Source organism: Geotrypetes seraphini, chromosome 3 (assembly GCF_902459505.1).
Source record: "Geotrypetes seraphini chromosome 3, aGeoSer1.1, whole genome shotgun sequence".
Classification (NCBI taxonomy): Eukaryota; Metazoa; Chordata; class Amphibia; order Gymnophiona; family Dermophiidae; genus Geotrypetes; species Geotrypetes seraphini.
The window spans coordinates 65426829-65445904 of NC_047086.1; the positions used below are offsets into that span (position 1 = coordinate 65426829).

The window sequence follows — 19076 nt, forward strand, 5'->3', positions numbered from 1 at the left end:
TGTTGCGGAGGAGTTCTCCCTTCTCCCTCGTCAGGGACTGAAAGCCCTGTAGCAGCCCCAGTCCCAATGGCCTGAGCAACAGAAGCCGGTCCAGGGAATTGAACTTGGCTCCTCTACAGCGCAGCATGCAACGCTGCTCTCGTTGTGTGATGCGCAGTCATGTTTACAGTGTGTCTCTTGTTTTACAGAATTGAACAGCTGTTTCAGAGCGTCTTAGCCCTGTGGCATGAATCCCACATTAATATGAAAAGTGTTGTGTCCTGGCATTACCTGATGAATGAAATTGAAACAATTCGGGCTAGCAATGTGGCCTCGGTAGGTAGAGAACTGACATGTTTTCTTCTAGCTATGCTAGTAGAACAGCATTTTAACTTAATTGTGCAGAAAGAAGCTGAAAATGACTGATCTGTGAAAAAAATATATTCTTGGGTCAGTATGCTAAATGATAAAGAGGGTAAGGGGCTCATAATCGAAAGAGAAAAACGTCCAAAAACTGGCCTAAGTTGGCACTTGGACGATCATTAGTCAAAAATGTCCAAGTGCCGATAATAAAACCGGGTTTTGGACATATTTAAAAATGACCTAGGCCTTCACAGTGCCGCTGAACGACCATAGCTAAACGGGGCGTTTCAGGAGGAGTGTCAAGGGCGGGAGTTGGGTGGGACGTGGGCCTGCTTAGACTTAGTCGAACTGCATGGATAACCGAAAGTTATACAGCACAGGATCGACTGAACTTGGACGTTGTGACTTAGACCATTTAAAACATGGTCTAAATCACAAAAACCCACCTAAAGCCACCAGATAAGCACTGCAGACACAAACTGCAGGCCCCCATACACAATCCCAGTGATCACCAACCACCCTCCATAAAAATATTAATCACATCTTGAAAATTGTGCCTCCAGAACATCATCACCTGGCAGCCTGGCATAGGAAAGCCTAGTCGTGCTGTACAGAGGCGTCTAAAGCGATCTTGGGGGTGAGTTAGGGACCCTTGGAGAGGTGGACCCATGCCCATAAGCCCCTGTAATCACTGCATTGATATTGAAACATGTACACTCCCCTATACACCCCCAAAACCCTTTTGTACTGGCATATAAGTGGCTCCTGCAGCCATAAGGGCTATTGGGATGGTAGATAAGTGGGTCTAGGGGATTCTGGAGGTGGTATGGGGGGCTCACCGTGACCTATAATGGAGCTGTAGTGAGATGATGACATGGCACCCTTTTTGTGAAGTTCACAGCAGTGCCCTCTAAGATACCCCACTATTTAGGTGCCATGTCTGGGTGTTCAGTCCATCACTTTGCAGACCCCTCCCACGTCCAACAGGGCTTGTTCTAGGCGTTTTTGACTTGGACGAAAATGTGGTATAAAGATAGACGATTTAGTGGCTTGGACGATCAGATCGGCAGGACGTATACTTAGACAATTTTCGAAACGAAAAATAATTTGGACGTATTTTTTGAAAATGTGTTCTAAGCTATTTTTTACTTTAGACGACTTGCGACTTAGACGTTCCTTTCGATTATGCCCCTCTAATTATATAACAGGGCACCTAAAACAAATTTGAAAAAGGTGTCTATTTTAAGCATAATTTATAAAGGCCAAATACATTCTTACACATGTGAAAGGCAAAATCCCAAAACCCTTTCATTAGTCAACAATACGTGCTGTCAGAATATCAGCAGGTATTGGTGGTATAGTCCTCTTTCATAGATCCCAGGACCACATAATCTTCATCAGTCTGTTTTATGCACTTTTTAAAAGAGCACGTGAAAAGTAAAAGTACACTTATCTTAAAGAGAAGCGTCATGCTAATCCAGGAGCCTTTCCTTAGACGCCTCCTGGTTTGTCATTACTTAAGAAGTGTTTCTTTTTAAGATAAGTGCACTGTTACTTTCCCTTGATAATTTTGCTGACTGAAAAATTATACAAGCTACAAAATTGTAGAAAATGGACCGATGGCAATTATGTGGTATTGAGATCTTTCAAAGAGGATTGATCCATATATGCAGAAGGTCCAAACACTATATTGTTGATTAGTGAAAGGGTTTTGGTGTTATTTATAAAGGAAACAGAGGATCTTATATACGTTTCTAAAATGAACACCCAGAGAAAATGCAAATGCACAAATGTACACCTCTAAAGAGCTTTTTGGGGCTTCAGGGTAAAGTGCATTCAAACTCCACAACATGACCCTAAACTTCCCCTGAGCATAATAGCTTAAGAGTTGCTATTTTGGGACAGATCCAAGGTCCATCAGTCTCAGTATCCTGTTTCCAACAGGGGCCAACCCAGGTCACATATACCTAGGATTAAGCAGTGGGTTTTCCCAAGTCCATCTTAATACCTCGCCGCTTTTTCTTTTAGGAAATTATCCAAACCTTTTTTACACCCTACTAAATTAACTGCTTTCATCACATTCTCTTGCAATGAATTCCAGAGATTTAAATACATTGAGTGAAGAAATGTTTTCTTTGGTTTGTTTTAAATCTTGCTACTTAGTAGCTTCATTGCATGCTCTGTAGTCCTAGTATTTTTGGAAAGCGTGAACAACTGATTCACATCTACCCATTCCACTCCACTCAGTATTTTATAGACCACTATCATAACTCCCCTGAGCCGTCTCTTCTCCAAGCTGAAGAGCCCTAGCTGCTTTAGTCTTTCCTCAAAGAGAAGTCATCCCATCCCCATTATCATTTTTGTTGTCCTTCTCTGTACCTTTTCTAATTCCGCTGTATATTTTTTTGAAATGCTATGACCAGAATTGCATATAGTACACTTCTCCCTTCATACTCAAGACTTCAGCGCTCACGACTTTGGTTATTTGCGGTTTTTGTCTTGATGGCTCTGTCCCCCAAATGAAATCATCCTGGAGTGCTGAGAAAGTTCAGTGTGGTTTTTTTTTTTCAGCGTGGTCAGGCAATATGATAACGAAAAGTTATTTGCGGGTGTTTTTTTGTATCCGTGGGCTGTCTTTGAATGTATCCTCCATGAATACGGAGGGAGAAATGCATTTCAGGTGCAGCTGCAGCGTCTTTATAAATATCAAGCCATTGCATTATCTGTTTCCTGTACCCCTACAGCTTCTGCTTGTGTACAATCTTCACCAAAAAGGGAGACCAAGGCGGCCTCAACGACGAGCCGATCAAGGTTCAGCAAAGGAGTCGTGAGGACGAGATGTCAATAATTCAGCCACAGGTGTAAAGTTCAAAGTTCACTTTATTGATAGTAGTATTACTATCAATAAAGTGAACTTTGAACTTTATACCCATGGCTGAATTATTGGCATCTCATCCTCATGACTCCTTTGTTGTGTACAATCTTCGCAAGAGGAGAAGAGTGGTGATTAGTTAAGGTCTCCAGAGCAGACTTAATGGCCCAACGATCCTTATTCACCAACTGTCATTGATGTATTTTATCACTCGAGGGTCTCTCAATAACCTTAGTGCTCTGATGACTGAGCATGCATTGTTTTGTATGTGTAGAATAGCTCCTTTTCTGTATCATTCCCTGTATCATTTACTTTTCTCTCAAATGCATTCTAAGTATATTTTCCTTTGAGGTTCAAAGGGACTTGAGGTCAAACATTTCAATCCTCTTGCCAAGTTCATTTCAGCGACCCCTGCGTTAGTCAGATTGTGAACCCCTCCCCTGGGACAAATATGGAGAAATACTTGAGTACCTGCATGTAAACTGCTTAGGTTATAAGCAGTGTATAAATATTAAAAATAAATATATCTGGGACAAGAAGAGGTGCTGTGATACTGAAGCTATCCACTGACAGTTTCATTGCTGCAAAATATGATTTCCTGTATATGATTCTCATGTGTCTTTCTTTATGTAGCAAGTATCTGATAGGAGCATAAGTGATAACCCGTTCTCATCTCTTCAGTCACTAAACCATGCAGCCAAATTTCCTCTCTCTATGGGGAACTATACCTACTATTGATAAGACTCAAACCAGCCGATATTCAGCTGGTGGCGGTCAGAGTTTCTTTTAATGCTTACCATTGCCAGCTATATTAGCCCCCAATATTTAGTGCAGGGCCATGTCTATCCAGTGGCACTGTATACTGGGGGCTAAGTTCAGGTGGGCTTGCTTATGTGGGCCTGGTCGATATTTAGCTGAGGCCTGCTTAAGAGATCTGTGCAGGCCACAAATAAATATTGGTTGGAACCCACATAACTTGTATTTGGGGTTTTTTGCTCCTGGATCCCCTCAAAAGCCCCTCTTCCTTTCTTCCCTCTTTCCCTGGCCTGCAAGTCAGGAACCTCCCCTCCCACTCCACTGGGAACAACTGCCCTTCCTCTCAACCCCACCTTTCCTCTCAGCATAGCTAAGCGGGTTAATTTAGGAAAGCTTTTGAGCTTTCTGAAAATGATCAGCTTAACTATCTGGATCTCGGCCCCTTGCATAACCTCCTGCTTCTCCTTAATGCCGCCTCTTTACCGTCCCTGACCTGCCCACTTTTCTGAGGCTGGTCAGAGGTGATATTTTGTGGCACTGCCCACTTCATTGCCACTGAATGTCAGGGTTTAGGTGGTGCCAAGCAATTTATGTGGCCCAGAGAGGCTCCTACCCACTTAAGAGGCTAGCTGGGGTGAATAATCTAAGCTTATAGATTTGAATTTTCAAATATATGTATACATGCCTTTTTTCCTTCCACTCCTATTCCTACAGAAATGGTAGAAACAGAATTTTGCAGGTACAGTGCCTGGAAAGTACCTGGGAGGTTTCTCTTTAACAGTCAGTACCTGGGGACCTTAGATAGCCTAGTGGAAGTTGCTGCCAGAATGGCTTCATTGGGGAAATTGTGGACTATCCACTGAGTTAATTTCCACATCCCTAACACATATTTCTGTGTATCTATTCTTATGTTTCAGATAAAGACAATGCTGCCAGGTGAACATCAGCAGGTTCTAAGTAACTTAAAGTCCCGCTTTGAAGACTTTCTGGAAGACAGCCAGGAGTCCAAGATCTTCTCAGGCACAGACATAAGACAGCTAGAAAGAGACGTTAATGTCTGCAAGCAGTGCTACGAGGAGCTACTTAAATCTGCAGAAAGAGGTAAGATCTAAGACTAGTCACAAGGTATAACAAAAATTCTTCTTCAGAGAGGGACATCTAGTTCTTTTGAATTCTTTCAACTGTATCTTAGCTGTACAGCATGAGACCCAGAGGGCTTGAAGCATCTGTCATGTTGATAACTGAAAAGATTTAACTAATATTAGCGTGATCGTTGTGCTGCTGCATACTCCTTCTCCCCCCAAAAAAAAAGAAGGTTCCTACAATATTAAAGATATGTCACCTGTGCTACTTACTCCCCCTCCTTCTAAAAAACTAAACTAACATTAAAGTTGATATCCTTCCTACCTCCCCCATATACATGCTAATGGCTTAGCCATTGGGGTATGGGCACCCCATATGTTGGCTTGGGCCCCCCAAACTGTAGAACCCGGAATGGCTGGTGGGAATGCTCAGGCCCCATCAGCTGAAGAGCTTTGTGGCCCAAACTTTCTTCCAGTGTGAGAAAGTTGGAGACGTGCTTCCCAGCCACCAATGCTGGCATTCCTCACTCATGCTTATTTTGCGCACATGAATTGAGCATGCATGAAGAGTGCCAGTGGCAGTGTGTGGAAAGCCGACTTCTTTGCACTGGGGGAAGGTGTGTGCAATGGATTTCTTTGACTGGCAGGAGTTTGACATCCTTACCAGGAAAGATAAAATTTTAATAGGTGGGGAAAGAGAGAAAGAAGAGGAATGGGTGCTCCCCAGTCTACCCCAAGGCCTCCCAAAAATTGGGAGCTGGCTTTGCCCCTGATGTGCGTGCTGTCTCTGGTGGTCACTCCCACCTGGTAGTTTCCAGATTTAAGTTTTTATTGATTTTTTCATATACCAACAAGTGTTATTAAATTTTCATACAATTGTCTTAACAATACACTTGAATTTTTTATAATGTACTTTATATAAACCATATTTTATATTATTCTTCTTATGAATTTATATAACATATATATTGTAATAATTTTATTAATTATTATTTAATTATGAACCCTTTTCCCTCCCTTTATTATATTAATTTCACATAAGATTATTACTTATCATAATACATTGTTTATAATGTATTATAAAAAGAATAAATTTCTTACCCCTTCCCTCCCTCCCTTCTTTAACCATTATCTTATTGTGGGAAAAAAAAATCTAAATCATTCATTACAAAAATCTGTTAATGGTCCCCAAATCCTCTTGAACTTATCCATATATCCTTTTTGTGTTGCAAGTGTACGTTCCATCTTATATATATGGCAAACTGAATTCCACCAAAAATTATAGTTCAATCTGTCATAATTTTTCCAATTATGTGTGATTTGCTGTACTGCTACTCCAGTCAATATAAATAAAAGTTTATTGTTATTTGATGAAATTTGACTTCGAGCTCTCATTGCAGTACCAAACAAAATCGTATCATATGTCAAGGCTACCGAATTTTCTAACATCCTATTAATTTGAGGCCAAATTGATTTCCAAAATATTAATATGAATGGACAATAGAATAAAAGATGATCTAATGTCCCTGGTTCAAGATGACAATGCCAGCATCATTAGACTTAGAGCTATCTATTCTATGTAAACGTGTGGGGGTCCATAAAGCTCTATGTAAAATAAAAAAACAAGTTTGTCTCATAGAAGCTGACAATGTACATCTTAACCTCCAAGACCAAAGTCGTGGCCATTGAGATGCATTAATCTGATGCTTAATCTCAATGCTCCAAATATCTCTAAGACCATTTTTTTTCTTTTTATGTACAAATCCAGATATTAATTTATACCACATTGCGGCCTGGTGACCCATGGAGTCTATCTGAAAACATAAGAATTCCATACTATGATAATTATTAAGGTTTTTCCATTCAGAGAACCATATCTGAATGGCCTGCTTCAATTGCATCCATCTGAAATATTGTGATTTATTCAAACCAAATTTATGTTGCAATTGTGAAAACTTCACCTGGTAGTTTCTTCGTCCAGTGTTTCATTACTTGCGCCCCTAGTAGTAGTCTCACAGAACTAATGCTAGGGGCCACAGTGCCAGATAAAAGCCTGACCCTTAGTGGTAGTATCATGAACTGTGGCTAGGGGCTCATGCAGCACCATCTTAGAAGAGCTAGCTACATGGCAGGAGTAACTAGGAATTGTTGCTGTCCCCACTACACTCCTAGGGTCAAATATATCTAGGAGGGGAGTGTGGATAAACTCAGGGAGCAGAAAAATTTTTTAAACACAGGTTAGGAGAGCGAATGTAATTTTTTTCCCATCGCGGCCTTGCCCTTTATCTTTACAGCTGAGAACATGTGATATTCTTGGTTTCTGCCGCACAAAACAAATTTACCACTGGACTAAATGACCCTCCGCCCTGAGGTATTATAGATTAGTGAATCTGACTGTAAGTTTTCACACTGTAAAATAGGTCAGCAAAATAGGTCAGCATTACACTGTTTCACTGTGGGTTAGTAAATAGACCTCATAGTTTGGCTTCATTATATTACATTATCCCAGGACAAGCAGGCAGCATATTCTTGACTGATGGGTGACGGCACCGACGGAGCCCCGGTACGGACAATTTTAGAGTGATTGCACTCTAAGAACTTGGAAAGTTCTAGCAGGCCGCACCGCGCACGCGCAAGTGCTTTCCCGCCCGACAGAGGCGCGCGGTCCCCACTTTCTTAGTTTCCGCGGAGCTAAGAAGACGCACTTTCAACGGCTGTTGAAAATTTTTTCTAACGCCTTCCCGCTCGCGTAAACTTTTTCGGTATTTTTTCCCTTCTTTACTTATTTTCTTTAAAATATAAAAACAAAAACAGAGAAGAATTTTCTTTTCTTTTTTTCTCATTTTTTCGGGTTCGCCCCGGCAGGGCCTGCTGCCACCATCAAGGCCTCGGCCTTCGATTTGGCAGAAGCCGTTTTTACGTTCATGCCCCCCCAACCCGGTTTTAAGAAGTGCCAGCGGTGCGCGAGGCCCATTTCTCTCACCGACCCGCACAACTGGTGCTTACAGTGCCTCGGTCCTGACCATCAGGCGTCCACCTGCACCCGCTGTGCCACTCTGAAAAAGAGAACTCTTAAAAACCGCCAAATTCAACAGCGGTTATTGTTTGGTACCGAGATGTCGGATTCGGCGGTACCGACTCCGACTTCGGCCCCGATGCAGTCGGCACCTACTTTATCAACACCGTGCGATACCGCGCCGGCGTCACATTCCTCAGGTAAGCCGGCTAAGAAGCCTTCCCCGCTGGAGCGCCCTCCGGTCTCAGTGGCAGCGAGCCCAATCCTGCCGACCTCGAGGCGCCCACGGAAGCGCTCCGCTCTGATTGAGGTTAGCCCTTCAACCTCGGGTTCCTCTTCGGAGTGTAGAGCGGCACCAAAGGTACCGCAGAAGAAAAAAGCGGTACCGGTGCCTTCACTGGATGAGCGAATTGCCGCCATCCTGCAAGTTCAGCTTAAAGAGCAATTGCAGCAGCTCCTGCCTGCTCTTCTGACACCGAGCCTTCCAGTCCCGGTCCGGTCTGAGCTACCGGTACCGGCAGTGGAACAGCCTCTTTTATCGGCATCCACTTTGTCGGTACCGGTACAAACAGCTTCCTCGGTATCCATGCCAGTTTTAGCTCCGGAACCGAGGTCTTTACACCAGGCGGTGCAAACTTCGGCACCGGCACGCCCGATGACATCTCCCGGTACCGTTTCACAGAGGTCTGGTAAGTCGACTCATAAAACTCGACACCTAGAACCCTCCACACCGGAGTCTCGGGACCGTAGTTTTCAGGTGAGGGACCCTGATCTGTGGGGTGATTCAGAGGAGCCGCTTCTCTCTGAGGGAGAGTGTTCGTCAGGGGACGAGGACCCTTCTGTATTAGATCCGTCCTCTAAGCCTGATGCATCTTATTTTACCTCTTTTCTCAAAGAAATGTGCGACTCTCTCTCTATTCCCTTGGAGGCTGAATCCAAAAAATCCAAGCCTAAAGAATATAGCTTAGCACTATAGCTTAGGTCCTGGATTTATCTATCCAAAAAATCCAAGGCATTTCTCGATGCACTGGACTTTGACCAGCCTCCAAGGGAATTCTTGAAATTGCCTCTCCATGATATTTTGCGAGAGACTTTCTATAAAAATCTAGAGACACCTTTGACCATTCCAGGAGCTCCTCGCAAACTGGACTCCTTGTATAAGGTCATACCTATTCCTGGCTTTGACAAACCGCAACTCCCCCATGAGTCTTTACTAGTGGAATCTACTTTAAAGAAATCCACGGGGGCTAGTGTGTACGCCTCTGTCCCTCCTGGCAGAGAAGGTAAGGCCATGGATAAGTTTGGCAAGCGGTTATATCAGAATGCGATGCTAGCTAATAGATCTGGGAACTATGCTTTTCATTTTTTGTTCTACCTTAAGCATCTCATTCAGAATTTGTCATCTTTTGAAAAATACCTCCCTGACTGTAAAAGATCTGCTTTTCGCCAAACTTCTTCATCGCTCTTACAACTCCGTAAGTTCATGGTCAGATCGATCTATGACACCTTTGAGCTGACCTCTCGGGCCACGGCTATGTCGGTGGCCATGCGTCGCCTGGCCTGGCTCAGAGTTTCAGAACTTGATGTCAATCATCAGGATCGACTGGCTAATGCACCTTGCCTGGGGGATGAGCTGTTTGGAGAATCCATGGACTCCACTACACAAAAGCTCTCAGCTCATGAGACCAGGTGGGATACTCTTCTCAAAACAAAAAAGAAGACCCCACCTACCAGGCCTTTTCGCCAACAGTCGGCCTACCAGCGTAGATTTGTGGCTCGTCCTTTACCACAGGCCCCGCAACAACCCAGGCGTCAAAGGCAACAACAGAGACAAGCTGCTAGACCAGCACAGCAGCAACAACAAGTGAAGCCTCCCCCTTCACAAAAATCCACTCAACCCTTTTGACTTGGTTCTCCAGGACATAGCCAGTCTCCCTCCTGCTGCCCACCGTCCACAGCCCATAGGAGGACGCCTTACTCTTTTCATAAGCCGTTGGGAAACCATCACCTCAGATCAGTGGGTCCTCAACATCATCCGCCATGGCTACTCTCTCAACTTTTAGACACTTCCTGCCCAAAGTCTACCAAGAGAGTCTGCTTCGAACACTCCTCAGGTTTCACTCCTTCTTCAGGAGGTTCAATCCCTCCTCCTTCTGAACGCCATAGAGGAAGTTCCTCTAGATCAAAAGGGGCAGGGATTCTACTCCCGTTATTTCCTAGTCCCCAAAAAAACAGGAGATCTCAGACCCATCCTAGATCTTCGCGATCTCAACAAATGCTTAGTCAAAGAGAAATTCAGAATGCTCTCTTTAGCCACTCTTTACCCTCTTCTCAATCAAGGCAACTGGCTATGTTCCCTCGATCTCAAAGAAGCATACACTCACATACCGATCAATCTGGCCTCCAGACAGTACCTACTTCATGATCAATCGTTGTCATTACCAGTACAAGATACTACCCTTCGGTCTTGCCTCCTCTCCAAGAGTGTTCACCAAATGTCTGATTGTGGTGGCTGCTTTTCTGCGTTCCCACCACCTTCAGGTGTTTCCTTACCTGGACGATTGGTTGATAAAGGCCAATTCATCTCAAACAGTACTTCAGGCCACCAACCAGACCATCCTATTTCTACGTTTGCTGGGGTTCGAGATCAATCTACCCAAATCTCATCTCATCCCCACGCAGAGACTTCAATTCATTGGAGCAGTCTTGGACACAGTCCTCATGAGAGTGTTCCTGCCGTCCAACCGTCTTCAAACGCTTCAATCTCTATGTCAGCAGGTGCTTCCACAACGTTCCATCTCTGCCAAACAAATGATGATACTCTTGGGTCACATGGCCTCCACAGTTCATGTCACACCACTTGCACGTCTTCACCTGCGCACTCCTCAATGGACCCTAGCTACCCAGTGGTCCCAAGCGATGGATCCTTGCTCACGTCACATATCTGTCACATCATCTCTTCGTCAGTCTCTACAATGGTGGTTGATATCCTCAAATCTCTCCAGAGGTCTTCTGTTCCATCTACCTCCTCATCAATTTGTCATCACCACCGACGCCTCCCCTTATGCCTGGGGGGCTCATTTGAACGAGTTCCAAACTCAAGGACTTTGGACAGCTCAGGAAATGAAGCATCACATCAATTTCCTGGAACTCAGAGCAATGTTTTATGCCCTCAAGGCCTTACAACATCTTCTCTTTCCTCAAGTCCTCCTGCTGTGCACAGACAATCAAGTTGCGATGTACTACATCAACAAGCAGGGTGGGACAGGCTCTCGCCTCTTGTGCCAAGAAGCCCAGAAGATTTGGGCTTGGGCCACAGATCACCATCTATTCCTGAAAGCTATCTACATTCAGGGAGAACAGAATTCCTTGGCGGACAAGCTCAGCAGAATTCTCCAGCCTCACGAGTGGACACTCGATCCTTTAACTCTGCAGTCCATCTTCGCTCAGTGGGGCACTCCTCAGATAAACCTCTTTGTAGCTCCTCACAATCACCAGCTGCCCCTATTCTGCTCCAGACTCTACTCTCCTCACCGTCTGGCAGCGGATGCATTTCTCCTCGATTGGTCCAATCTGTTCCTATACGCTTTCCCTCCTCTACCTCTCATGTTAAGAACCTTGTTCAAGCTCAAGAGGGAACGAGCCACCATGATAGTGATTGCTCCACGGTGGCCCAGGCAACATTGGTTCCCCCTTCTACTTCAACTCAGTTCCAGGGAACCTTTTCTTCTTCCACTGTTTCCTTCGCTGCTTACGCAACATCAGGAGACCCTTCTGCATCCCAACCTTCAGTCTCTGCACCTGACAGCTTGGTTTCTCTCGGGCTGACTTCTCATGATACTCTTTTGTCTCAGCCCGTTCGTTCCATTCTGGATGCCTCCAGGAAACCGGCCACTCTACAATGTTACCATCAGAAGTGGACACGTTTTTCTTCCTGGTGTCTTCTTCATCATCATGATCCCACTTCCCTTGCAGTGGAGACCTTGTTGGATTATCTTCTTTCTTTGTCTGACTCTGGCTTCAAGTCTACTTCAATCAGAGTCCACCTCAGTGCTATTGCTGCTTTTCATGAGCCAGTTCATGGAAAACTCCTCTCAGCTCATCCCTTGGTGTCCAGGTTCATGCGGGGTCTTTTTAATGTGAAACCACCTCTTAAAGCCCCTCCTGTTATCTGGGATCTCAATGAAGTTCTTTCCGCCTTAATGAAGCCTCCATTTGAACCTTTGGCTACCGCTTCTTTCAAGTTTCTCACTTGGAAGATACTTTTCCTTATTGCTCTTACCTCTGCCAGGAGGGTCAGTGAGCTACATGCACTAGTTGCGGATCCACCTTTTACAGTCTTCCATCATGACAAGGTGGTTCTACGTACACATCCAAAGTTTCTCCCTAAGGTTGTCTCTGAATTCCATCTCAACCAATCCATTGTTCTGCCTGTCTTCTTTCCGAAACCTCACTCGCATTCTGGAGAACAGGCTCTGCATACTTTGGACTATAAGCGGGCTCTAGCTTACTATTTAGACCGTACTAAGCCCCACAGATCATCTCCCCAACTCTTTCTGTCCTTTGATCCGAATAAATTTGGACGTCCTGTTACTAAACGTACGTTGTCTAATTGGCTGGCAGCGTGCATTTCATTCTGTTATGCTCAGACCGGACTGACACTGGAAGATTCTGTCACGGCCCATAAAGTTAGAGCTATGGCAGCATCTGTGGCTTTCCTCCGTTCCACGCCTATTGAGGAAATCTGCAAGGCTGCTACATGGTCCTCAGTTCACACTTTTACATCTCACTATTGTCTGGATGCATTCTCCAGATGGGATGGACACTTCGGCCAATCTGTTTTGCAAAATTTGTTTTCCTAATGGCCAACCTTCCCTCCATCCCTCTTTATGTTAGCTTGGAGGTCACCCATCAGTCAAGAATATGCTGCCTGCTTGTCCTGGGATAAAGCACAGTTACTTACCGTAACAGGTGTTATCCAGGGACAGCAGGCAGATATTCTTGCGTCCCACCCACCTCCCCGGGTTGGCTTCTTAGCTGGCTTATCCTAACGGGGGACCGCGCGCCTCTGTCGGGCGGGAAGGCACTCGCGCTTGCGCGGTGCGGCCTGCTAGAACTTTCCAAGTTCTTAGAGTGCAATCACTCTAAAATTGTCCGTACCGGGGCTCTGTCGGTGCCGTCACCCATCAGTCAAGAATATCTGCCTGCTGTCCCTGGATAACACCTGTTACGGTAAGTAACTGTGCTTAATGTTAATAATGGTTTTAAACTTGCCACTAGGTTCTGCTTTTGACTTGTGTGAACTAGTCAGTAGATCACACTTTCCCTTAATGTGCAAAAGATATTATCTTATGCTGGTTGGTTAGGAGAACTGTAGAAAGGACACACAAGATGACATCTGTTCTCTTACTGCATAGCACCTACAGATTCTGTAATTGCTGAGTTTCTCCTGGTACTATATAGTGAGAAATGGAATCGTCATGAATCAACTCGGGTGTAGTGATGTTCTCTGGATTGTGAAATGAAAGTTAGTGGAGATACATTAATCCTATGTTCGGTGCTTAGCTCCCATTAGGCCTTTACATAATTACTCAGCTTTTTTGAATAGATTTGGATTACAGGCCCTAGGTCAGGGGTCTCAAAGTCCCTCTTTGAGGGCCGCAATCCAGTCTGGTTTTCAGGATTTCCCCAATGAATATGCATGAGATCTATGTGCATGCACTGCTTTCAATGCATATTCATTGGGGAAATCCTGAAAACCCGACTGGATTGCAGCCCTCAAGGAGGGACTTTGAGATCCCTGCTCTAGGTGGATTACATACTGCTATAGAAGGTATTTGGATTTTCCTGACCAAGAAATTTTACAATTTAATTTTTGTATCCAGGGCATACGAAGGGTTAAATGGCTTGTTTATGGTCACAAGGAGCATCAGTGGGATTTGAATTGTGGCTGTCCTACATCTCAGCCCTAGGTCCCTCCTCCATGTGCCTGCCTTAAATAGGCGATAAAGGAAAATGGGGAATAGATATCTGTTGAGATTTAAAAGGGCACCTTTTGTTCATATCAACAGAGGAGCAAGAGGAATCTGTTTACAACTTGTACGTCTCTGAAGTGAGAAACATTCTGCTGCGCCTGGAGAACTGTGAAGAGCGTTTGATAAAGCAGATCAGAACCCCGCTGGAGAGGGACGACCTGCACGAGAGCGTCTTCAAGACTGCAGAACAAGAGGTGTGCTCGGGTTTATTTCCTCTGTTTTCGAAAGTATTACAAATTACTCAATGACTCTTATTTACTATAATTCTTTATGAGGGACAGTTAATGATATGATCATAAGAAGCAGTAAGTAAACCACAACCGTTATACTAAATCACCCCAGTCCTCAGCGGCACCACCTTGAACTCAAAAAAACTCTCACTGTTCAAGGCTTTAAGGGTCAGCTCGTCATTGGACCATTATTCTTAGTTCTGACTTTTACTTATTAAACTTTTTATAATTTATCTTTCAAAGATATGTACTAGAAAAGTAAATAGCTGAGTGGTCTGTTTTCAGGGATATTTCGCTAACATGTTTCACCCTGTTGGTTTTTTCAAGGCTTACATCCCTACAACATAAAGGAATACATCTTAATTTTCAGCCTAAACTCACTAAGACCTTCAAAATGCCCTCTATACATATCCAAAAACTATTTAAGGAGAACTTCTTACCTAAGTGCTTACAGTCAAACTTCCTAGACCACAGCTATCATTAAAGATGGCTGCGGCAGCTTCTAGAGGATGTAAATATTACATTACATTACAGACCTGATGGGCCGCCGCGGGAGCGGACCGCTGGGCGAGATGGACCTCGGTCTGACCCAGTGGAGGCAACTTCTTATGTTCTTATGTCTTCTATCCCACCAATACCTTTCAGTTCTAGGCGGTTTACAACAAGAAATTAGCCTGGGAATTCCCAGGGAGATTACAAAATTGATAGCTATAATATGCGTTGGGATTTGGGAATGGTCGATACGGTTTAGTTGGATCATTTGACAAATTTCTTGAATAGTATGGTTTTCAGTTCTTTCCTGAGTGCTTTGTAGTTGGGTGTCATGGTTAGCAGATATGAGAGGTGGTGGTCTATTTTGCAATATCCACGTCAGTCAGTCAGCTGATGAACACAAAACCATGCGCGTCATCAGCCCATTGGCTTTCCCTCCCTCCCCCCTTTCTCCCTGGGTAGCAGCTTTCCATCCCTTCCTCCCATTCCCCTGTGCAGCACCTCCCTATTGACATCCCCACCCACTCCCACCGTGAGAGTCGACATACCTCCGGGTCTGCCTCCTAAAGCAGCAGTAGTGGCCAAACACGATTCTCCCTTCTGTGTTCCAAGTTCATGCCCCCTCCTCTCTCCTTCCTTCCAGACTTTGCCGAAGTTTGTGCCTCTTCCATGTCCCAACGCACTCCCTGCTTTTCCCAAGTTCATGCCCTCTCTCTCCCTTCCTTATCCCAACGTGTTTGCTGGCTTGCTCCCTCCCTTCTGTGGTCTAAGTGCTTGCGCTACCCCTCCCGCGAGTGTGTCAGACAGAGCCTCCAGGTGGGCTGCCTCCTTCTTGCCTTCTTCTCAGGGCCATTGGTGGCGGTTCCTGCAATTCGACACGGATGTCTGCCTCTGATTGTGTTAGAGACAGCTGCTGTGAACAGGTTGATTGTGGCCTGCTCCGCCAGGGCTTCTCTCTGCTGGGTCATCAGAGGGCAGAGGGAAGGCCACAAACAACTTGTTTTGTCCCGCCAGCCCCGTTCCCGTGCAGTTCTCTACCTTAAACTCTCATCAGATATATTATTTTACCACAAAGTTTTACACGTTGTGTGCAAACTGGAAATTGCCCACTTGAGGGAATTACAGGGTAAATGTAGAAACAAAAAATAATAGATCATAATAAAATTCATAAGGATGCAAAATGAATATCTCTAGGTATTTATCTATTTATGTGAGAGATGAATTTTGTAAAACAGCGGTTACAGGATGCATAGCTAAGAGGCCCATTTACTAAAGTGTGTTAAGCGCTTAACACATTATTAATGCCCAGAAACAGGCTACTGTGTGACTGTGGGTTTTGTGGTAGATTGCCTGTTATTGTGCATGCATATTACTGAATGTTTCTGTCCAGGGGCATGGAAATGTTAGCCAGCTAGTGCGTTACACTTACATAGTAACATAGTAGATGACGGCAGATAAAGACCCGAATGGTCCATCCAGTCTGCCCAACCTAATTCAATTTCAATTTTTTAATTTTTTTCTTCTTAGCTATTTCTGGGCAAGAATCCAAAGCTCTACCCAGTACTGTGCTTGGGTTCCTACTGCCGAAATCTCCGTTAAAACCTACTCCAGTCCATCTACACCCTCCCAGCCATTGAAGCCCTACCCAGCCCATCCTCCATCAAATGGCCATTTACAGACACAGACCGTGCAAGTCTGCCCAGTACTGGCCTTAGTTCAATTTTTAATATTATTTTCTGATTCTAGATCCTCTGTGTTCATCCCACGCTTCTTTGAACTCAGTCACAGTTTTATTCTCCACCACCTCTCTCGGGAACGCATTCCAGGCATCCACCAACCTCTCCGTAAAGTAGAACTTCCTAACATTGCCCTTGAATCTACCACCCCTCAACCTCAAATGATGTCCTCTGGTTTTACCATTTTCCTTTCTCTGGAAAAGATTTTGTTCTACGTTAATACCCTTCAAGTATTTGAACGTCTGAATCATATCTCCCCTGTCTCTCCTTTCCTCTAGGGTATACATATTCAGGGCTTCCAGTCTCTCCTCATACGTCTTCTGGCGCAAGCCTCCTATCCTATGGTAACTGGCTAATACAGAGTTAATGCAGGAATATTTAGCACCTCCTATATAGGAGGTGGTAAATGGTCCCTTGTTAATGCTCAGCAGATACCATGTGCTAATGGGAACATTAACACACAACCTAAAATAAAAATAAAAAATACTGGAAAGCCCCTTCTTGATGTAGCATAATTTTTGGGCTTGCTGCATTTAAAAATTCTGCATTAAAATAGGTTATGCCCAAAACATAACGCTCTTTAGTAAAAGGGCCCCTGAATTTACCCTTAAGCTAGTGAGATAAAGGTACTGCCAGTGGGTAATTTTTCCAATTTCAACCCCTGCAAACCAAAAGCACCAAAGCCCATAGGAATTGGATGGGCTTCAGTGCATGTGCCATGGGGAATTGATACCACGGCTTTGTAAAAGGAGCCCTATTGGTGTTAAATATTTGCTTCTTGTTTTTCATGAATCATCCCAGAATTAGGATCAGGTAAGAAGAATGATGCTGTGATTTTTTTAGTCAGTGCTAAGGAACATTGCAGGGAAGAAACTAGAACAAAAAAAGACTCACCCTTTCTGCTTCACAGAAACTAAAGAAAGAGCTGGATCGCCTCAAAGAAGACCTGGGAGAGACCACAGAGAAGTGTGAAGGGTTCTTCAGCCAGGCTGCTGCCTCCCCCTCCGTGCCCACACTGCGTTCAGAACTCAACAGGGTTGTCCAGAATATGAATCAAGTCTACTCCTTGTCTTCCATCTATTTAGAGAAGTACGTGATTGCTAGTTTTATCATTAACCGTGAACTGTCATAATAGAAGAATCTCATCTGACTAATACTTTGATTGATGAATTTATCTATTCTACAGCTCACTGTTGTGTTACTCAACATACAGCATTTTTGAGTCAAATAATATCCATGTAAAATCTTATGGGGATGAGGAGGCTAAGTTGATAGGATTTAACACAAATGTTTTTGCGTTATGCTACATAAATGCTTCATGTGTAGTTCATTCACTGGGTAATATAGACGAAAAAACAGAGGGCTTAATTTGAAGCTGGAGAAAATTAATCTCATTTTGAAAAAATTGCATCTAAAGGTGTCAGTCTTGTGCCTGACCTGGTTCTTAAGGAAGCATTACTGGATATTTTGAATGGGGCATAGTAATTGGTGAATATAGTGATACACTACATCCCTGCTTAATAATAATAATAATAATAACAGTTTATATACCGCAATACCGTTAAGTTCTATGCGGTTTACAATAGATTAAGCGAGGTACAAATTGATTGAATTTAAGAGGGGGGAAGAGGAGAGATAATAGGACCGGAAATGCATTGTTGAGGAGAAAGAGATTAATAGGACAGAGGAATCACTATGGAGGAGAAAGAAGATGAGTGGGTCAGTTGTCTAGATACTTTAGGAACAGTTGAGTTTTTAGACGTTTTCTGAATTCCTCATAAGTAGTGGGCAAAAGCAGTTGATCTAGGTCTTTACCCCACAATGCTGCTTGTTGTGAAAGAAGGTGTTCATGGTGTTTTTTCAGTTTACAGTTTAGACCAGCTAGCTATAAAAAATGAGACAACTGTTGCAGTGGATATTGGCACCTTGGTTTTCCATCCACCTGTGACACTTGCTCATAAAATGGCATAAGTTTGGAGACTCTGACACCCAAAGACAGGAGGGCACTTTCTCCAAGGAACATGTTTACCACAGGAAATTATAGGGAAGTCTGACCCCTAGTGGTAGTTCAGTGAGGCTACTGCTAGGGGGTCATGGTGTTATGGGTGCTGCAGCCAGATGGGTGGGAGCAGAGGGTGACCATCTCTGCCCTGTCCTACTTTGCCATCAATGACTATCTCTGGGTAAGGCCCATGGTGGTGGTGGGGCTGGGAAATATGAGGGTAGGGCGTGTCAATTTTAGGGGTACATTTTTCAAACTTTACAAACTGTTAGTGATCAAATTATGCATTTTTGCATGCTGAATCGTTATCTTCAGAAACTGCTTAATGTGAGTCTTACATCAAATCACAGTTGAAATACGTAGAAATTAAGGGCTCCTTTTACTAAGGTACGCTAGCGTTTTTAATGGATGCAGCAGATTAGCACGCGCTAACTCCACGCTACACGGCTAGAACTAATGCTCAATGCTGGTGTTAGCGTCTAGCGCGCGCTATTCCGCGCGTTAATGCCCTAA

General features: G+C 44.1%; 1 protein-coding gene across 12 annotated transcripts in view; it reads left to right on the forward strand.

Annotated features, from left to right (window-relative positions):
• The window catches only part of DST (dystonin), an 883569-nt gene that overhangs the window by 406001 nt on the left and 458492 nt on the right, over nt 1-19076 (forward strand). For all 12 annotated transcript variants that reach the window (XM_033936420.1, XM_033936427.1, XM_033936422.1 and 9 more), the window contains 4 exons: nt 189-315; nt 4888-5071; nt 14140-14297; nt 17472-17650. In XM_033936420.1, the coding sequence (XP_033792311.1) occupies nt 189-315; nt 4888-5071; nt 14140-14297; nt 17472-17650 (648 nt within the window). The remainder of the gene's footprint in view (nt 1-188; nt 316-4887; nt 5072-14139; nt 14298-17471; nt 17651-19076) is intronic.